This window comes from Saccopteryx bilineata, chromosome 4 (genome assembly GCF_036850765.1).
Source record: "Saccopteryx bilineata isolate mSacBil1 chromosome 4, mSacBil1_pri_phased_curated, whole genome shotgun sequence".
In the NCBI taxonomy this organism is placed as follows: Eukaryota; Metazoa; Chordata; class Mammalia; order Chiroptera; family Emballonuridae; genus Saccopteryx; species Saccopteryx bilineata.
The window spans coordinates 45,498,586-45,512,967 of NC_089493.1; the positions used below are offsets into that span (position 1 = coordinate 45,498,586).

Genomic DNA, 14,382 nt, shown 5'->3' on the forward strand with positions numbered 1-14,382 from the left:
CATTCCCCGAACTTGCCCTTGTTGGACAGAGGGGAGGAGGAGGAAAGGGGAGCAAAAGTAGGACACAGGCTCTTTGAAGCCTTGGTCAAACGTCCTGCTTCTAGGACACGCCACTGACTCCTCTCCTGCACCCAGGCACGTATAGTGAATGCACGTAGGTTGTACCTTTTTCATAATAGTCTATCTCACCCTCATTTGCCCTGTGGTTATCTGCTTATCTTCCATTACCCACCAGACCTCGAAGGCCAGAACTTGGCCTTAACTTGCCATCAATTCTCGCCAGCGGCTGGCAATGCCTCAAAGGAGACAAGTTACCGGGAGGGTACAGGTATGGGTCCAAATAAGGTCTGTGTTGGACTTGCACTTCAGGTTCCGCCTGGGGCACCTTCTCAGGGAAGGGTCCCGGGAAGCACCCACCTGCGCCTCCAGCTGGCACTCCGTGAGGGCCATCATCTCCTCGTAGGTCATCTGGGAGAAGAGCGCCGCGTACTTGTGCAGGCGGAGGCTTTTCAGCCAGGCGGGGACGTCTGCGGAGCAAGAGGGGCAAGCGGTAGGGAGAGACATGGAGAGGGCACAGGAAGAGATGATAAAAGATGTGGGAATAGAGACAGAAAAAGAGGGTGATGGTCAAAGGGAAAAAAGAAAAACAAAACATTTTGTTACTACTTGTTTATTTTTGGCAGCAAATTATGGGCTCAGGAGTCTGGGCTCAGCCCTAACCTTCTACCTTCTGGGTCTTCCCTGTTGAGCTCCCTCATTCTACTTTAGACCCGGGGTGGCTGAACTGGGGTCTGCGGGTTTCAGGGCATGCAGGAACTCCCTAAAGTTATATAACTCAGTTTGTGAGAGTAGGGGTCGTTTTCTGGCACAGAAATATCCAAAGCTTCTGTAAGATTTCCAACAGGGTTTATGACCCCCCACAATGGTAAGAAACCCCTGCTTTTAGCCTGACTACTTCATAATCGATTTGGAAAGAACTGACTTAAAATGTTAAAACTACATATGATGCGTCTTTGTCCTCAAGATCATGTTTTTCCAGGCGCAGAGCAGACCTCCAAGTGCTGCTTCGGCCGCTTCTCCAGGGAGAGGAACAGTGGGCAGCCAGAGCCACCTCCCCTGGGCTGAGTCACTGTCCTTCTTAGCCCACTCTTTCCTCTTTCTTCCCGTCCTTTCATTCCCATGGGAACGGGCATCCTAGGCTCCAAAACTATCTCTAGTTGTACGTAGATGTCGGCTGACCGTTTCTCCAAGCTATCAACTATCTCTGGGTACGTGTCGGGCATTTTCCTGGAATGTCAACCACATGTATTTCGGGATTTGAAAACTCCAAAGATTGGCCAGATCAAAGGATAATGGAAATTCCAAAATACATCTGAAATAAGCCCCAACTTTGGGATTCTGTAGAGTCAGGAAAATTAAATAGTAACTATATTGAAAATCCATAGGAGAATTACTACCTTGCTAAGTACAACCAAACCAAACTGAGAAGTCTTTTAGAATCACCTGCCCCTTCTCCTGACTCATTCTACGGATGGCAAAATTACGTCATGAATTCTAGGTCACAGGGTCTGTGGTGAAATGGGGACTAGAACCAGGTCTCCTGAGCCTCAGCTTTCCCCTGCATTGTATCAACTTCTTGTAAAATGAGGAACAAACAGCCCATCCGTGGGAGGGCTGAATCAGCAGTGACTGCAAGCACTCGGAAATGCTTAAAGCATTGGTAAAGGTTATTCATGTTTTCTGTAAAGTATTATCCATTCCTAACCATCCATGCTGCGGCACTGACACATACTACAAACACTCCAAATAAGTGGAGACCTTCCAATGTTTCAGTGTTAAAAGCAGTTAACTGGGGCTCATGAAAGTGGTCTGGCCTACTCTGAAATCGGGCCCTGCCCCCCCTGGGTGAACCAGACCCAGGTGTAAGGAATGTGGGAATGGGATGATTTCCTGACACTCGGAAATCCAGGAGGGGAGGGCAGTTTGGTGATGTTACTTTTTGATTTGCAGTAACATGAGGCCAAAGACAAAGAATTTCTGGAGAAATAGAATTGGGTGTCCAAAGGCATTTTAAGAACAGACTCAGTCATCCCAGGCAAGGAATCACTTGATTCTGTGCTTGGAACCCTTTATTCCACTGTGACAAGTGGAGTCCTTCGAGGACTGCATTACCCACAAAGAGACGTCTTCCTCAGACACCTAATATCAACCCCTGACACCCTCCTCAACTCAAACTGCGACAGGATCAGGAGTCCAGGATGTGCCAGCCCAGGAGGGGATTTTCCTCCTGCGACACCCTGGGGCTGTTCCACCAGACTTCATTCTCCATCATGTTTTTGTTGCTGTTAAAACAATGCTCAGACTTCTGCAGGCTGAGCAGCAAATAACTACAGCTGCAGCTTTCAGGCCAATGACATGCTACCATTTTGTTACCAGGTTTCATGTTTGCTATTTACCTCATTGAAAAGCCCCAAGTCGCTGCTCAAAAAACTCAGTGATCATGATTCCGAAGAGTCTGGGTAACCCAGTACCACACTTGGGCACAATTCATCACAAAAGAGTATGGAACAACCTCATGGGCCAACTTTTCATTGAGTGCCCCCCTTCCTCAATGTAATCATGCAAAATCCACTGATGATTAAACAAACAGAGTCCTGAGCTACTAAATTGTGGTGCAGACTGAGTGCTTTATAAGCCGAGGTGACAATATAGTGTGTTGAGTCGGGGGGGGGGGGTTGTGGGGGTGCAAGTCTCGGCTTGGCAAATCTCAGGTCCATCAGTGCAAGTTCCTGTCTATAAATACAATCAGAATTCTCCTGGCTAGAGGAGAGGAAGAGCCTGCCTCACCCATTTAGTCAAAATGCAGGTCACTGGGTGTTGTTTTCCCAGAAAAGGTTCCTACAGAACTTCAGAGCATGGGAATGAGGCCTCCCTGAAGCGTTATTCCTGGATATGTCCGTGGGAAACGTAAGTCCTTCTTGGCTCTATGTTCTCTGAAGCAGGCACATGTTGGCTCTGCTGGTCCAGCGAGCCTCTCAGTGCCTAGTTCAGTGCTGTGTTCTTAAAGAGCTCTCCCTTCCTGCAATGCGAACTAAGGCACCAAGAAGAGGAAAGCCCAGTTCTCAACAACATAGCCTACTAACCTTCGCTCCCTGGTTGGCGGCGAGGCGCCTTCCTTTGCCAAGGACTAAAACAAAACACCATTAAAAGGGAAACAGACCGGAGAACTGAGCGCCTTCCCTATCTGACTCCTCCCAAGACAGGAATTCCAATGACTTGGATGCTAGATTCTGTAAGATGTTAGCCAGAAACAAATTCTAGCTAAGGAACCTCTGAGCAAAGGAACGTAACCTCAGACCTTCACTTTTCATTCTGCAAAGCTGTGGCTGTGGTTGGTAGATTCAGACAAGCAGTGGGGTAGATGGGTGTTTTCTGGAGGAGCTGATATGTAATTGGAAGCATGCAATGTCTCCTGGGCTCCCACTTTTGGCTGGCACACTACCATTTAGCTTCATCTGGGCTGCTTCTGATAGACATAGGAGAGGTCCCAGACTAGAGAGCCAGTCTTTTATGCAGTGTGAGAGATAAAGATGTTTTGCTATACACTCTGATGACTTCCTTGCCATATGTGGCAAGATTTGCTCTCTTAACATTTACTGAATGCCTACTGTGGGGGCCAGGCTCTGTGAAGACATGTTCTTGTCATCAAGAAACTTTTAATCTGGAGACTAAAAAAATTATAATAGCTGCAAGACAAGTGCTAAGTCTACTCAAAGTTCTGGGGGGGGGGCAGGGCACAGAACGTTGCTCGGGGAGTGGGGGATAGCTTCACAGCAGCAGCAACACTGAAGTCACTGGGCAGACCATATCGAGAAAGCCACTGCAGGAAGCGGGAATAGTAGAGAAACAAGCACACAGCCAAGAGAGCATTGGGGTCAAGTGAACGTCTGGGTGAATGGCAGAGAATGGCTAGACACGAGGTGGGCACACAGCCAGGGCTCAGAGGACGGAGCTCTGTCACGCTGAACAAGGAGAGTGGGCTTCACCGGGCGGGTGGTGAGAAGCTATTGCCATCCGAGCAGCAGAGGCTCAGTCAGGTGAGTATGTTAGAGAGATGATGACTGTCGATGGGGAGGCAGGATTGGAGGATTGTAAGACTGGAGACCGGGAGATGAATCTAAGCCCTTGAAGATGGCTTGGGAGAGCAGTGGTGGAAGAGAAGGAAAGGAAGTAAATTGATGGCACTTGAAGATTGGGGAAGAACAGGGAGTAAGAGAGAGAAAAGCGTCTGATTACGATGGCTCCTTTGATTCGGGGTTGGTGAAAGAGAAAACCCAGGCGAGACAAAAAATATCCAGGGGAGCGGCAGGTTTGGGGTGAGGAGAGGTGGTGAACTCTACTGTGGATCAGTTGAGTGTCACTGCTATGGGTCATCTGGGTGGAGGAGTCAGCTGCTCAAGGTCTCTGAAGAAAGGTCTGAGTCAGAGAACCGCTGTCATTGCCAACAGCATATGTGGCTGTTTTAGCCATGAGAGCAGGTGAGATCCCACTTTCAGGGAAAGAGTCTAACGTGAGAACAGGGGAGAGCCAGGGGGAGCCCCAGGGGTGCCAGGCTTTCAGGGGAAAGTGTGGGAAGAGGAGCCCATGACAAAAACTGAGAAGATAAGGCCAAGGACAGGCGGTTTCTGAAAGAAAGCACCACCATCTATGTGCGGACACTGGGCCCATGCCAGTGTCCACCCTTTATTAAGCTCCTTCTAGGCCTTTCTGCAGTCCATTGTGGTTTATTTCTCATGGCTATTTTTGATAATAGTATCTCACCCCTCTTTTAAATACTCTGTATTTACCTGCTGGACTTTACTGAGCAGGTAAAGATGGGATCATGTTTCTAATTACACCGACTTCTATTTCCCTCTTAGAGTTCGGATGAATCAGTCACAGAGAGGCTTTGTGGTTTGGACAGCAGCTCATACCGAAGCTGGGCTCCAGTCAGAGCTCAGGCTGCTTCTCTCCAGAGCCTGCAGCAGGAATGGCTGCAAACACCTGTCAGGTCAGCGGGCCATGCGGCCCCTGCCCCACCCACAGGGAGGCCCCACAAGAGAGAAAGGCCCAGGATGGGAAGCAACATGAAGAGCAGGGAGTAAAGCATCCCTGGAAGAGAGAAACACGAATGGCCGTGTTTTTCACAAGAAGCCTCACTTGCGGTGGTCCTGGAATGCGTCGATGGAAGAGAAACTACCATCAGCCACAGAGAGCCAGGCTAAGCTCAGACGACTCTTCTCCAAGATGTGGCTGCACCCTCCGCCTTTGAGGGAGAGAAGTGGAAAATCAACTGAGGGGTAAGTCAGGACTAAGTCTTCAGTGTTGAAAACATTCCTTTCTCAAATGAAGAGCAGAAGTCTGGCAACACCATCAAGATTACTGAAGGCTGTCCTTATTTTTGGCCAGAGCAGAATGAGGAGCCCAATTCCTATCCTAACCTCTGAGCAAAGGAAAGAAGGTGCCTTGATCTCTGGTCCCTGTGGAGCTGTAAGCATGCTCCTTGATCCTGGAACATGTCTGTGGTGGCCCCACGGGAGGGGTTCCATGCTTGTGGGCTGATGTGTAGGTCTTGGAAGGCACAGAGATGACCTACTTTGGGGTAAAATACCCACCTACAAGGGTTAGATATAAACGGAGGGACTAAATTTCTTGGCCCTGGCTGGTTGGCTCAGTGGTAGAGCATCGGACTGGCGTGCAGAAGTCCCGGGTTCGATTCCCGGCCAGGGCACACAGGAGAAGCACCCATCTGCTTCTCCACCCCTCCCCCTTTCCTTCCTCTCTGTCTCTCTCTTCCCCTCCTGCAGCCAAGGCTCCATTGGAGCAAAGTTGGCCCGGGCGCTGAGGATGGCTCTATGGCCTCTGCCTCAGGTGCTAGAATGGCTCTGGTTGCAACAAAGCAATGCCCCAGATGGCAAAGCATCGCCCCCTGGTGGGCATGCCAGGTGGATCCCGGTCGGGCGCAGGCGGGAGTCTGTCTGACTGCCTCCCGTTTCTAACTTCAGAAAAATACAAAAAAAAAAAAAAATTCTCCTTGCAGCTTCCATGAGCTATGATATTCATGAGTCACGATCTACATACAGATCATGCCTGCTTCACATCATTAAATAGAGTTTGGGTTCCATATCAAAAGCTGCAGCCTGCGTATCATCACCACCCTTGCAGCACTTCACAGACTTGATAAGGACTGCTGCCTAAAAGTCTCAGGACCTTTAGAATTTGGAAGATTTGCTTTTCAAAGACATTGAGGCCGTCAGCCTAGCTGAGAAGAGGTAGCTTATGTCTGAGTCCATTAGGACCTATCCGTGCAGCTCATACGTGGGCATTTGAGAATAAAGAAAGTAAAGCAAATTTACTAAAACCTGGCTTCTAAGTTACATGCATTCAAGACAGTGCCTATAAAGTCAACATTCAGAAAACAGTGACTCGTTCCCATGACAGCCATGCTGAAAAGTGTCCCAGCCACATACGGCGCTATGACACTCCCACTCCATAACACCCCTTATGACTCTCAGAAATGCTGTATTCAGCCTTTCTCACAAAGGCTCTGAAGGTTTTCCTTTATCCTTAAAAAAAAAAAAATCACACTTCTCAATAATTTTTCTAATCTCATTCTGGCATAGCCAGAGGTTCAAAGGTCAACATTTAAAAAACAACTCAAAACCCCAAATTGGCTATTTCAAAATAAGCAATCTATTTTCTTTGCTATGGAGAAAAATGTTTATATTTTTATAAATTTCATCTAAAAAAATACTCCTTAGAAAAACAAACTGGCCTCACCAGGCGGTGGCGCAGTGGATAGAGCGTCGGACTGGGATGCAGAGGACCCAAGTTCAAGACCCTGAGGTTGCCAGCTTGAGCACGGGCTCATCTGGTTTGAGCAGGGCTCACCAGCTTGGGCCCAAGGTCGCTGGTTTGAGCAAGGGGTTGCTCGGTCTGCTGTAGCCCCACGGTCAAGGCACATGTGAGAAAGCAATCAATGAACAACTAAGGTGTCACAACGAAAGGCTGATGATTGATGCTTCTTATCTCTCTCCGTTTCTGTCTGTCTGTCCCTATCTATCCTTCTCTCTGACTCTCTCTCTCTAACTAACTAAATAAATAAATAAAAGAAAAGGCAAACTGAGCATATTTTCATAGTCACTGGTCTCCTTTATCATGTCTGAATATGAACCATGGGACAGGTTCAGTGACCTCTCTATTTTTGTACTAACACAATGACATATCATCGGTATACCCAGTTAATGTTCATTTGGATTGGTGAGGGCGAAGCTCATCTCAAGAGAAACACACCCCCAATCTCTACCCCTCTTACACCTACAACTGCAACGAGAAAGTTTCACTCTTAGGAGCCCAAAGCTACGGGCTTTTTTAGTCAGAAATCTGGAATGAGAAGTCCTCCCATTCCAGATGGAGTTCACTACAGGTGGGCATAATGTTTAAACTCCAGGAGAGGAGAGAAGCCAGGGCTCTTAAAAAGGCTGAGCCAGCCAAGACCATGGTCCAACTGCAGTCCTGGTTGGCACACCGCCACTGGAGTGCTCTACAGGTTCTCACACTCACCCTGCCCTACCCTGTCTCCCCGAACTCTTTCTTCTGTATATTCTTTGCTATAGATGACACCATGGGCTATGCAGATGTCTCAGGCAAAAACCTGGGCATCATCCTAATTCCTCCCACTCCATCACTCTCTACATTCATTAGTGGACATTCATTTCACCAGGATCCTGTGAACACACACCTTTGTCTGCATTCTCACGAACAATTGCCTTGGTCCGGTTTCATTTTCCTCCTCAATTACTGAAATACCTCCCACCTTTCAGTCGGCCTCCACATCCAGAATCCCGTCTCTTTCTCACTTTGATTTATCCTCCACTCTGCTGCTAGGGTCCTATTTCTAAGACGCATATCTAAGCAGGTTATTCTGCTGCTGAAATTCCTTCAACAGCTTTACCAGTACCAGGGATACAAGTCAAAATCCTTCACAAAGCCTAGCATGGGGCTTTTCCCTCTCCAGACCCCTTTCCTATGTGTCCTTAACACTCAAGCCCTAGGACGTACTTGGCCAAGCTGTCCCGTGCTCTCACATTTGCTGTTCCCTCTAGAATACTCTTCCATCACCTTCTATATTTAGCTACCCTGTAATCATGCTCTGAGCCTCTCCTCTTTTGGGAACTTGACTTGACTTCCCCCTACTTGACTTAGGCCCCTCCTAGGTACCGGCCCTGACCCGACCCAGGGCAAGTCTCCAAGACCAGATGTTTCCACAACTGTGCACTTGCATCAGGTGCCTGTTTGTTTCCCAGGTGAGTGTGAGTCCCTTGAGGCAAGAAGATCTCTTTCACTTCTGTCTTCCCAACAGCCAGTCCCAAGCCTCTCTCAGCAGGTGCTCAAAAAGTCAACTGACTTGAATGAGGACAAAAGTGAAACCTGCTAATTAATCTTTCTCCCCTTCTCTCTGCTCCCATATAACATGGCCACATCACCCATCAATAGCCTGGCCTTTTGATAAGTCTTCAGTTATCAGGTATCTGCATTTCTGAGGACACGATGCTAATATGAGGGCGAATGTCTTTATTCTACCAACAGACTTCTCTTCCATACTTTCTCTTCTTTCTAGGAAATTATGAAAAGGTCTCCCCTCCACCTTGTCCACCTAAAGGCTTCGAGTGAGAGAAGAGGAAAGAGAAAAGCTTCCAGTCATGTGATGCCAAGAGAAAGAGGGAAATTATAATTGAGTTCCAAACCAGAATCAAGAATTGTTCCCTTGGGATGGGTCACAGTGATGTTTCTGCCAAGAACAAGGACAACTGAATTTAGAAAGCACAACCAGCATAGTTCATTCAAACAGGTATAAGTAGCAGCCTTCACAGGGACTGTTAAAAGGAGGAAACTTTCATATTCCCATTTGGGGTCTCATTTCTATCCATTAATTTCTAGCTGAGTAGTAGCTGGGCCCGTTCTTCCCTTGGCCTGAGATGCTCGTCTGAGATTCCCTGCCCCACGGGACAGCCTATCTGCGCTTCGGAGCTCACTTCAACCTTCAGGATGGGTATTTACTATAAAAGGAAAAACAAATCAAAGCAGGCAGATGATGCTAATCCTCAGAGAGCAGGAGCTGGTCTACTTGGGAGAGAACTTCGTGAGAATCCCTGGCAGGGAGTGCTGACGCCGAGACAAAAAAAGGGCGAGATCGATGTGTGTGAAAAAATAAAAAAGAGCAAGAATGCTGGGCCGTGAGCTTTATTTCACACTTTTGACCCAAGAGGCACATTCCTAAGGGACAATTCATAGCCAGATTTGGCTACTTCATCTAGATGGAAAGAGAGAAATGGATGAACACAGTGTTTCAGCAAGGTATGCACAGCTGTTGGCAAGAATGATGAATTCGCACTAAATTACACTCAATTATGGTGACTTTTTATTCTTTTCCCAAGGTGTGGGGTGAGGGCTGACACGCATCCCCTGGAGACTTGGCACGTCTCCAAACTCTACGAGCGATTCCTTATTGTCCTTGTAAACAGGGCATTTAATAATTAGAAAAATAGCAATTAGGCACCCCGACGTAAACCAGCATGGAGCGTCAAGGGGCTGATGCTCCTTCCAAAGAGCCTGGTCACAAGAAGGAAAGAGGTGTGGGACCCGAGGGGAAGTGCTTGTTTTAAAAGCCCTGCATTGGCTTTCATATATTGTTTCTCAGAAATTATAAATCAGTTTGGAAATGTAAACCAGCATCTGCTCTTGGACCTGGGAATAAACGACACACTCCTGGGACAGGCTTGTGGAGGCTGCTTCTCCGGCCCTCTCCTAGGAGGCCACCCCAGGGAGACATGTGGAGGCAGGGCTGGGGGAGGGGCCGTGGGTTTCACACACGCTGGCCCCCAACTCTGGGATGCTGCTGTTTCAGGTGTGGACATTTCCACTGTGGGGCCTGTCAGCTGACCTGCAAATATACTTTTCTCACAGACAGAACCCTTCGTTGTCCCTCATGCCCCTTCCTTCAGATATGTTTGCCCTTTAGCTTGCTAAGGGCTTTACACTTTCAGTCCCAATCCAGTGCTTTGGGTCACACCCCTCAGGCTGGTAAAGAAAAGCTGGCTATAGGATCTTGTCTGTGTCATTTTCTGAGTGAAGGAGCTCTGAGGAGAATATTCTCGTGGATTCCAAAGGAAGAAGTATAGTATTATATAGTATTATATATGGGATATTCCTTGAAATTTGAAATAGTTTGTTTTTTCTATTCTAAAACAGGAATAGGATATTTATTCAATTTTTCTTTCCTTTTCTTTTTTAAACGTGCTCTCTTTACTCCTTACCTCAACATGCCAGCACACCACGCACACTTCTGCCCACTTTGAGGGAATGTCTAAGGTGTGCATCAGGTGTCCAAAGAAAAGAGAGAGAACGAGGAAAGAAGGGGAAGTAAAAGGAAGAAAGGAAGCAAAGAAAACAAACGTCCCCTAGCCAGCGCGGCAGAACCAGCACCCTCCCCGGGAGTGGGCGGTACCCTGGAGAAGGCCCGCTCTCGACCTGCCCTGCCCTGCAACACAAAGGTCAAGGCCTCCCGCCACAGTCGCCAATTAGAAACGCACGTACAGTTTCTGGGAAGCATGCTCCCCGACACCCCGCTCCGCCTGTAAAGGAGCTAGCCCAGAGCAACGGCTGCCTCTGCCTCCCGTGGTCCCTCAGGTACTTCGTGCCCCAGTGTCAGATGCCCCGCTGGCTCTCCGAAAGCGCGGCTGGGCCTCCATGCTGCCATCCCCGTGGGCTCAGCTGCTGCAGCCCAGAGCCACGCAGCAACACTCAGAAGTGGGATTTATGAAGTCCTCAAAATAATGACACATTTCCTCAAAAACTGTGAGACAGAGAGAGGACACACATCCCCTTCATGCCACATGAGCCATTGTTTTTGCTGCCTGTAAACACTTTGAAAGACCCACTGGGATCACCGGAGGAAAACATCAGGACACACCCGGCTTGCTCTGGGCGCTCTGCTCTGCGCAGGACCCGGAGGGACGGAGGCACAGGTGGCGTGGGAAGCACGCAGGCCCAGCAGCTCGGTGGGGAGGGGCGAGGCACAGGGGAGGGGCTTCAGTCTGCATCATTCCACTGTCAGCCCGGCGCTCTCTTACAACCGGCACCTTTCTGGGCAGTTGTAGGTCTCATTCTGTGTGGCGGGGAAGGGGACTTGGTACAGAGCCCCTGTGTCAACACTGACCCTTTTCAAGGGAAAGATCAGAAACAGCAAAATCTCAGGGCTATTAATGTAGCAAAAAGAGTGTTTTCAGAACCTCCCCTCAGCATCGGAGTCCCAGAAACATAACTAATTATCATTTCTCCATCTAAAATTGTTATTAGTGTGCCTCCGATGAGCATCTTTCCCTCAGGACTTCCCAGCCCTTGAATAAATGGCATCTAAAAATACAGAACACAACGAATCCTCTTTGAACCTATCATGGGTAATTTGGAAATCTCTATCTCCTGATGAGTATCTTTAGTAGAGGGTAGATTTACCGGGGCAATGTAAGAACATGTATTTATGCTGCACAAAAGGCCTTTATCATCTGTATGCAAACCTGTTATCAGGCTTAAAACACTGTCAGAGATTCCCAGTGGTATTTTCATATTCCTTCAACAGATGCAGAAAAAAAGGGTTGAAAGGTTTCTTTGGATATCAAAGGAAAAAGGAGAGAGAAAGGAAGCACTACTACAGTTCTGCGTTAAGAGAGGTTTAAAAAAAGATCCTGTGGTTTGTTTTGCTAAATTATTGACAGTTCCCTGGCCATGGTGACACATGCCAACAAGGTGGGAGGCTAGAGCAGCTCAGCATCTTTACAAACAGGGCAGGCTGAGCAACGTGCATGCAAACAGTAGATCCTATCAGCATCGGCTGTGACTCACTTGATTGTCTGCAGGTCACTGCGTTAAAAAAATAAATTCATTAAAGAGGTCATTGACATCTCTTGCTCTGGTTCTTGCTTCCCAGGTTTTGGCAAGTAACCCTGGAAGGGGAATCCGAGCCCTTTGCTCCATGGTCAACCCTGGACCTCTGCAACGGGTGTGTCCAACGCATAGGCTGGGGGTGGGGTGGGGTGAGGCTCCTTCTCTCTCACTGACTCCCTCTCTTTTGACCCTTCCGACTCCAAATAAAGGGAGGAACTCTGTTCCCAGTGGTTTCTCATTCGGTCACTCACCTTTCATACCACTACCTTCTTCTTGGAATGTGTTACGAGCAGTGGTCTGATCTTCTAAGTGTTCACTCCCACCACTTCCTGAAGAGGCTACACTGCTTTGTGGAGACAGGGGGGCATGATCGGATGGGAGGCACTGGGGTCCTCTAGCTCGCAAGTCCTCATGAGACATCCATCCATGTCCTAGAGGCTGGTTTGGCACATTCATGGGTGGGGTAAGGGACACAGATCGTTTCAAAGGGCTGTGGTGTGCCTGGCCTGAGAGAACTGGAAAAAAAAAATAAAATGAAATAGGTTATTCCCCCCCCTTTAGCCTGGGCCGCAGAAGAACCCACAATACCCCTGAGAGCTGCCGCTAGCTGCCTCACAACTCCTTCCGTGTTCACAGAGGGTGAGTGCAGGCCTGGCCCGGTCCTTCCCTTTGGGGTGGATGAAAAGGACTCTGTCTGGACCTCTTGGTGGCTTGGGTTTCTCCAGGGAGGCTATACCTACAGTGCCCACACATGTGACCTTAGCCATTGTGGGTGGGGGCTCTGGTTTTAGTCCTAACTCTAGAAATCAGGACTCATAGCAGTAAGCCCATAAATCAGGAGAGACTTGACGGCCTGGCAAAGTGGCCGTCAGCCAAGAGTGAAAAAAAAAAAACACGTGCTGGACAATTTTTTAAACACACAAGAACTGACATTACCCATGTCGTGAGGGTGAACTTCCTGACCAGCAGGGATCTCTGTTGGGCTGAACCAGAAGAAGGACTAGTCCTTCCAACCAGGAACCGGGGGCACTACCAGCTCTGAAGGGGGCGCAGGCTCAGCGAGGGCCCGGGTACTAACTCAGATCTTAGGGATCGGAACACCGGCAGCCGTGTGTGAAAGGGTCGATTCTTTCCTGTGGCTCCACAGGTTAATGCCAAACTTTATATTGAAAACACTTCCAGGTAACAAGGCTTTCATTCAGAAGCCAGTGGGGGAGCTCTCAGTAAAGCTGGGGATGGTTTTCACCAGCATGCTCACCCCTTCCGCACAGTGGGCAACATCTGCGTGGCCCCCATTTTTAATTTCTTTTCCAGAAAACTAGGAAAAAGCAACAAAACTCACATAACTGGCCAAATTAAATTGAGGTCATTTGAGGGAGGGATTTAGCCAAAATCATCGCCAAGGGAGCCGCCGTTACCCCTGGTTGGTTTTTCTGGGTGTGTAAAGCAACAACTTGACAGAAGTAGTCTATTCATAACGTTCTCCCGGCACTAGGGCCTGACAGGGCCGGTTTATTTTGACTGCAGCAGTACTAACACGGAATCGAGCCACGTGCAGTTTTTAACATCTTTCAGAAAAGCCATTAAGTTCCACCCTGGGCTCTGTCCCCTCCAATGAGGTCCATACCAGTACTTCTTCGCTGGCGGGAAGCCTTCTGTGTTGTTGTTTTTTTTGGTGGGGGGGGGGGAGCAGACGTGACATCCCTTTGTAAGAAGTTCTGCATTTTGTTAAACTGCCTTGCTGGTGGGGCGGCCCCCATGTAAAGACCTGGACAGCACATTCCCTTGCCCCCACTTAAAAAGATCCACATCGGAGCCCAAAGGGTTGGGGGTTTTCAAACAGTGTGTTTGGCTGCCCGTGGTCAGCTGACATTCACAAGGCCCTGAGAACAATGGGCTCACACCTCTGCGGCCAGTGTTTCCATTTGGCTTCCTGTGGCCAGAAGGGCAGCCTTGTGTATAAAAGGGGCACAAGCAGAAGGGCTAGAAACGTTTTTATTACCAAACACGTGGGGGGAGCTGCCCAGTTTAGTACTTGTAAACGTTTATAATTTGGGTAGAGTCTATCAAAGGCAAAGAATTATCATCTAACTTAAAAAAATATGCAAGGAAAACATTAAAAACTTTTTTTTTTTTTTACCCTAACAGGCTAAAACAGCTTGCGCATTTCCACTAAATAGACTCAGGGAAGAAACTATTTTAAAAGGCTCCCTGGAAAATGCATTGCTACCTGGTTTGGATCAGAATTAGCAAGAGAAAAAGAAGAGAAAAAAGAAAAGCAGGAAAAGAAAAAAAATAATAAAAAGGAAGCAGCAGCAAAAATGAAGAGAGAAGCCAATAAGAAGAAAAGCCAGACATCCAGAAAATCCATTTCATGCCTGTCTGAGTATTTATATAAAA

The 14,382-nt window shown here is 48.2% G+C and overlaps 1 protein-coding gene across 4 annotated transcripts in view; it reads right to left on the bottom strand.

Annotated features, from left to right (window-relative positions):
• Window positions 1–14,382, bottom strand: part of SAMD4A (sterile alpha motif domain containing 4A) — a 218,956-nt gene that overhangs the window by 43,239 nt on the left and 161,335 nt on the right. For 2 of the 4 annotated variants that reach the window (XM_066277635.1, XM_066277637.1), the window contains exons 4-5: window positions 12,234–12,497; window positions 418–527 (exon numbers count right to left, since the gene is read on the bottom strand). In XM_066277635.1, the coding sequence (XP_066133732.1) occupies window positions 418–527; window positions 12,234–12,497 (374 nt within the window). The remainder of the gene's footprint in view (window positions 1–417; window positions 528–12,233; window positions 12,498–14,382) is intronic. The other 2 variants (XM_066277638.1, XM_066277639.1) reach the window with 1 other exon arrangement.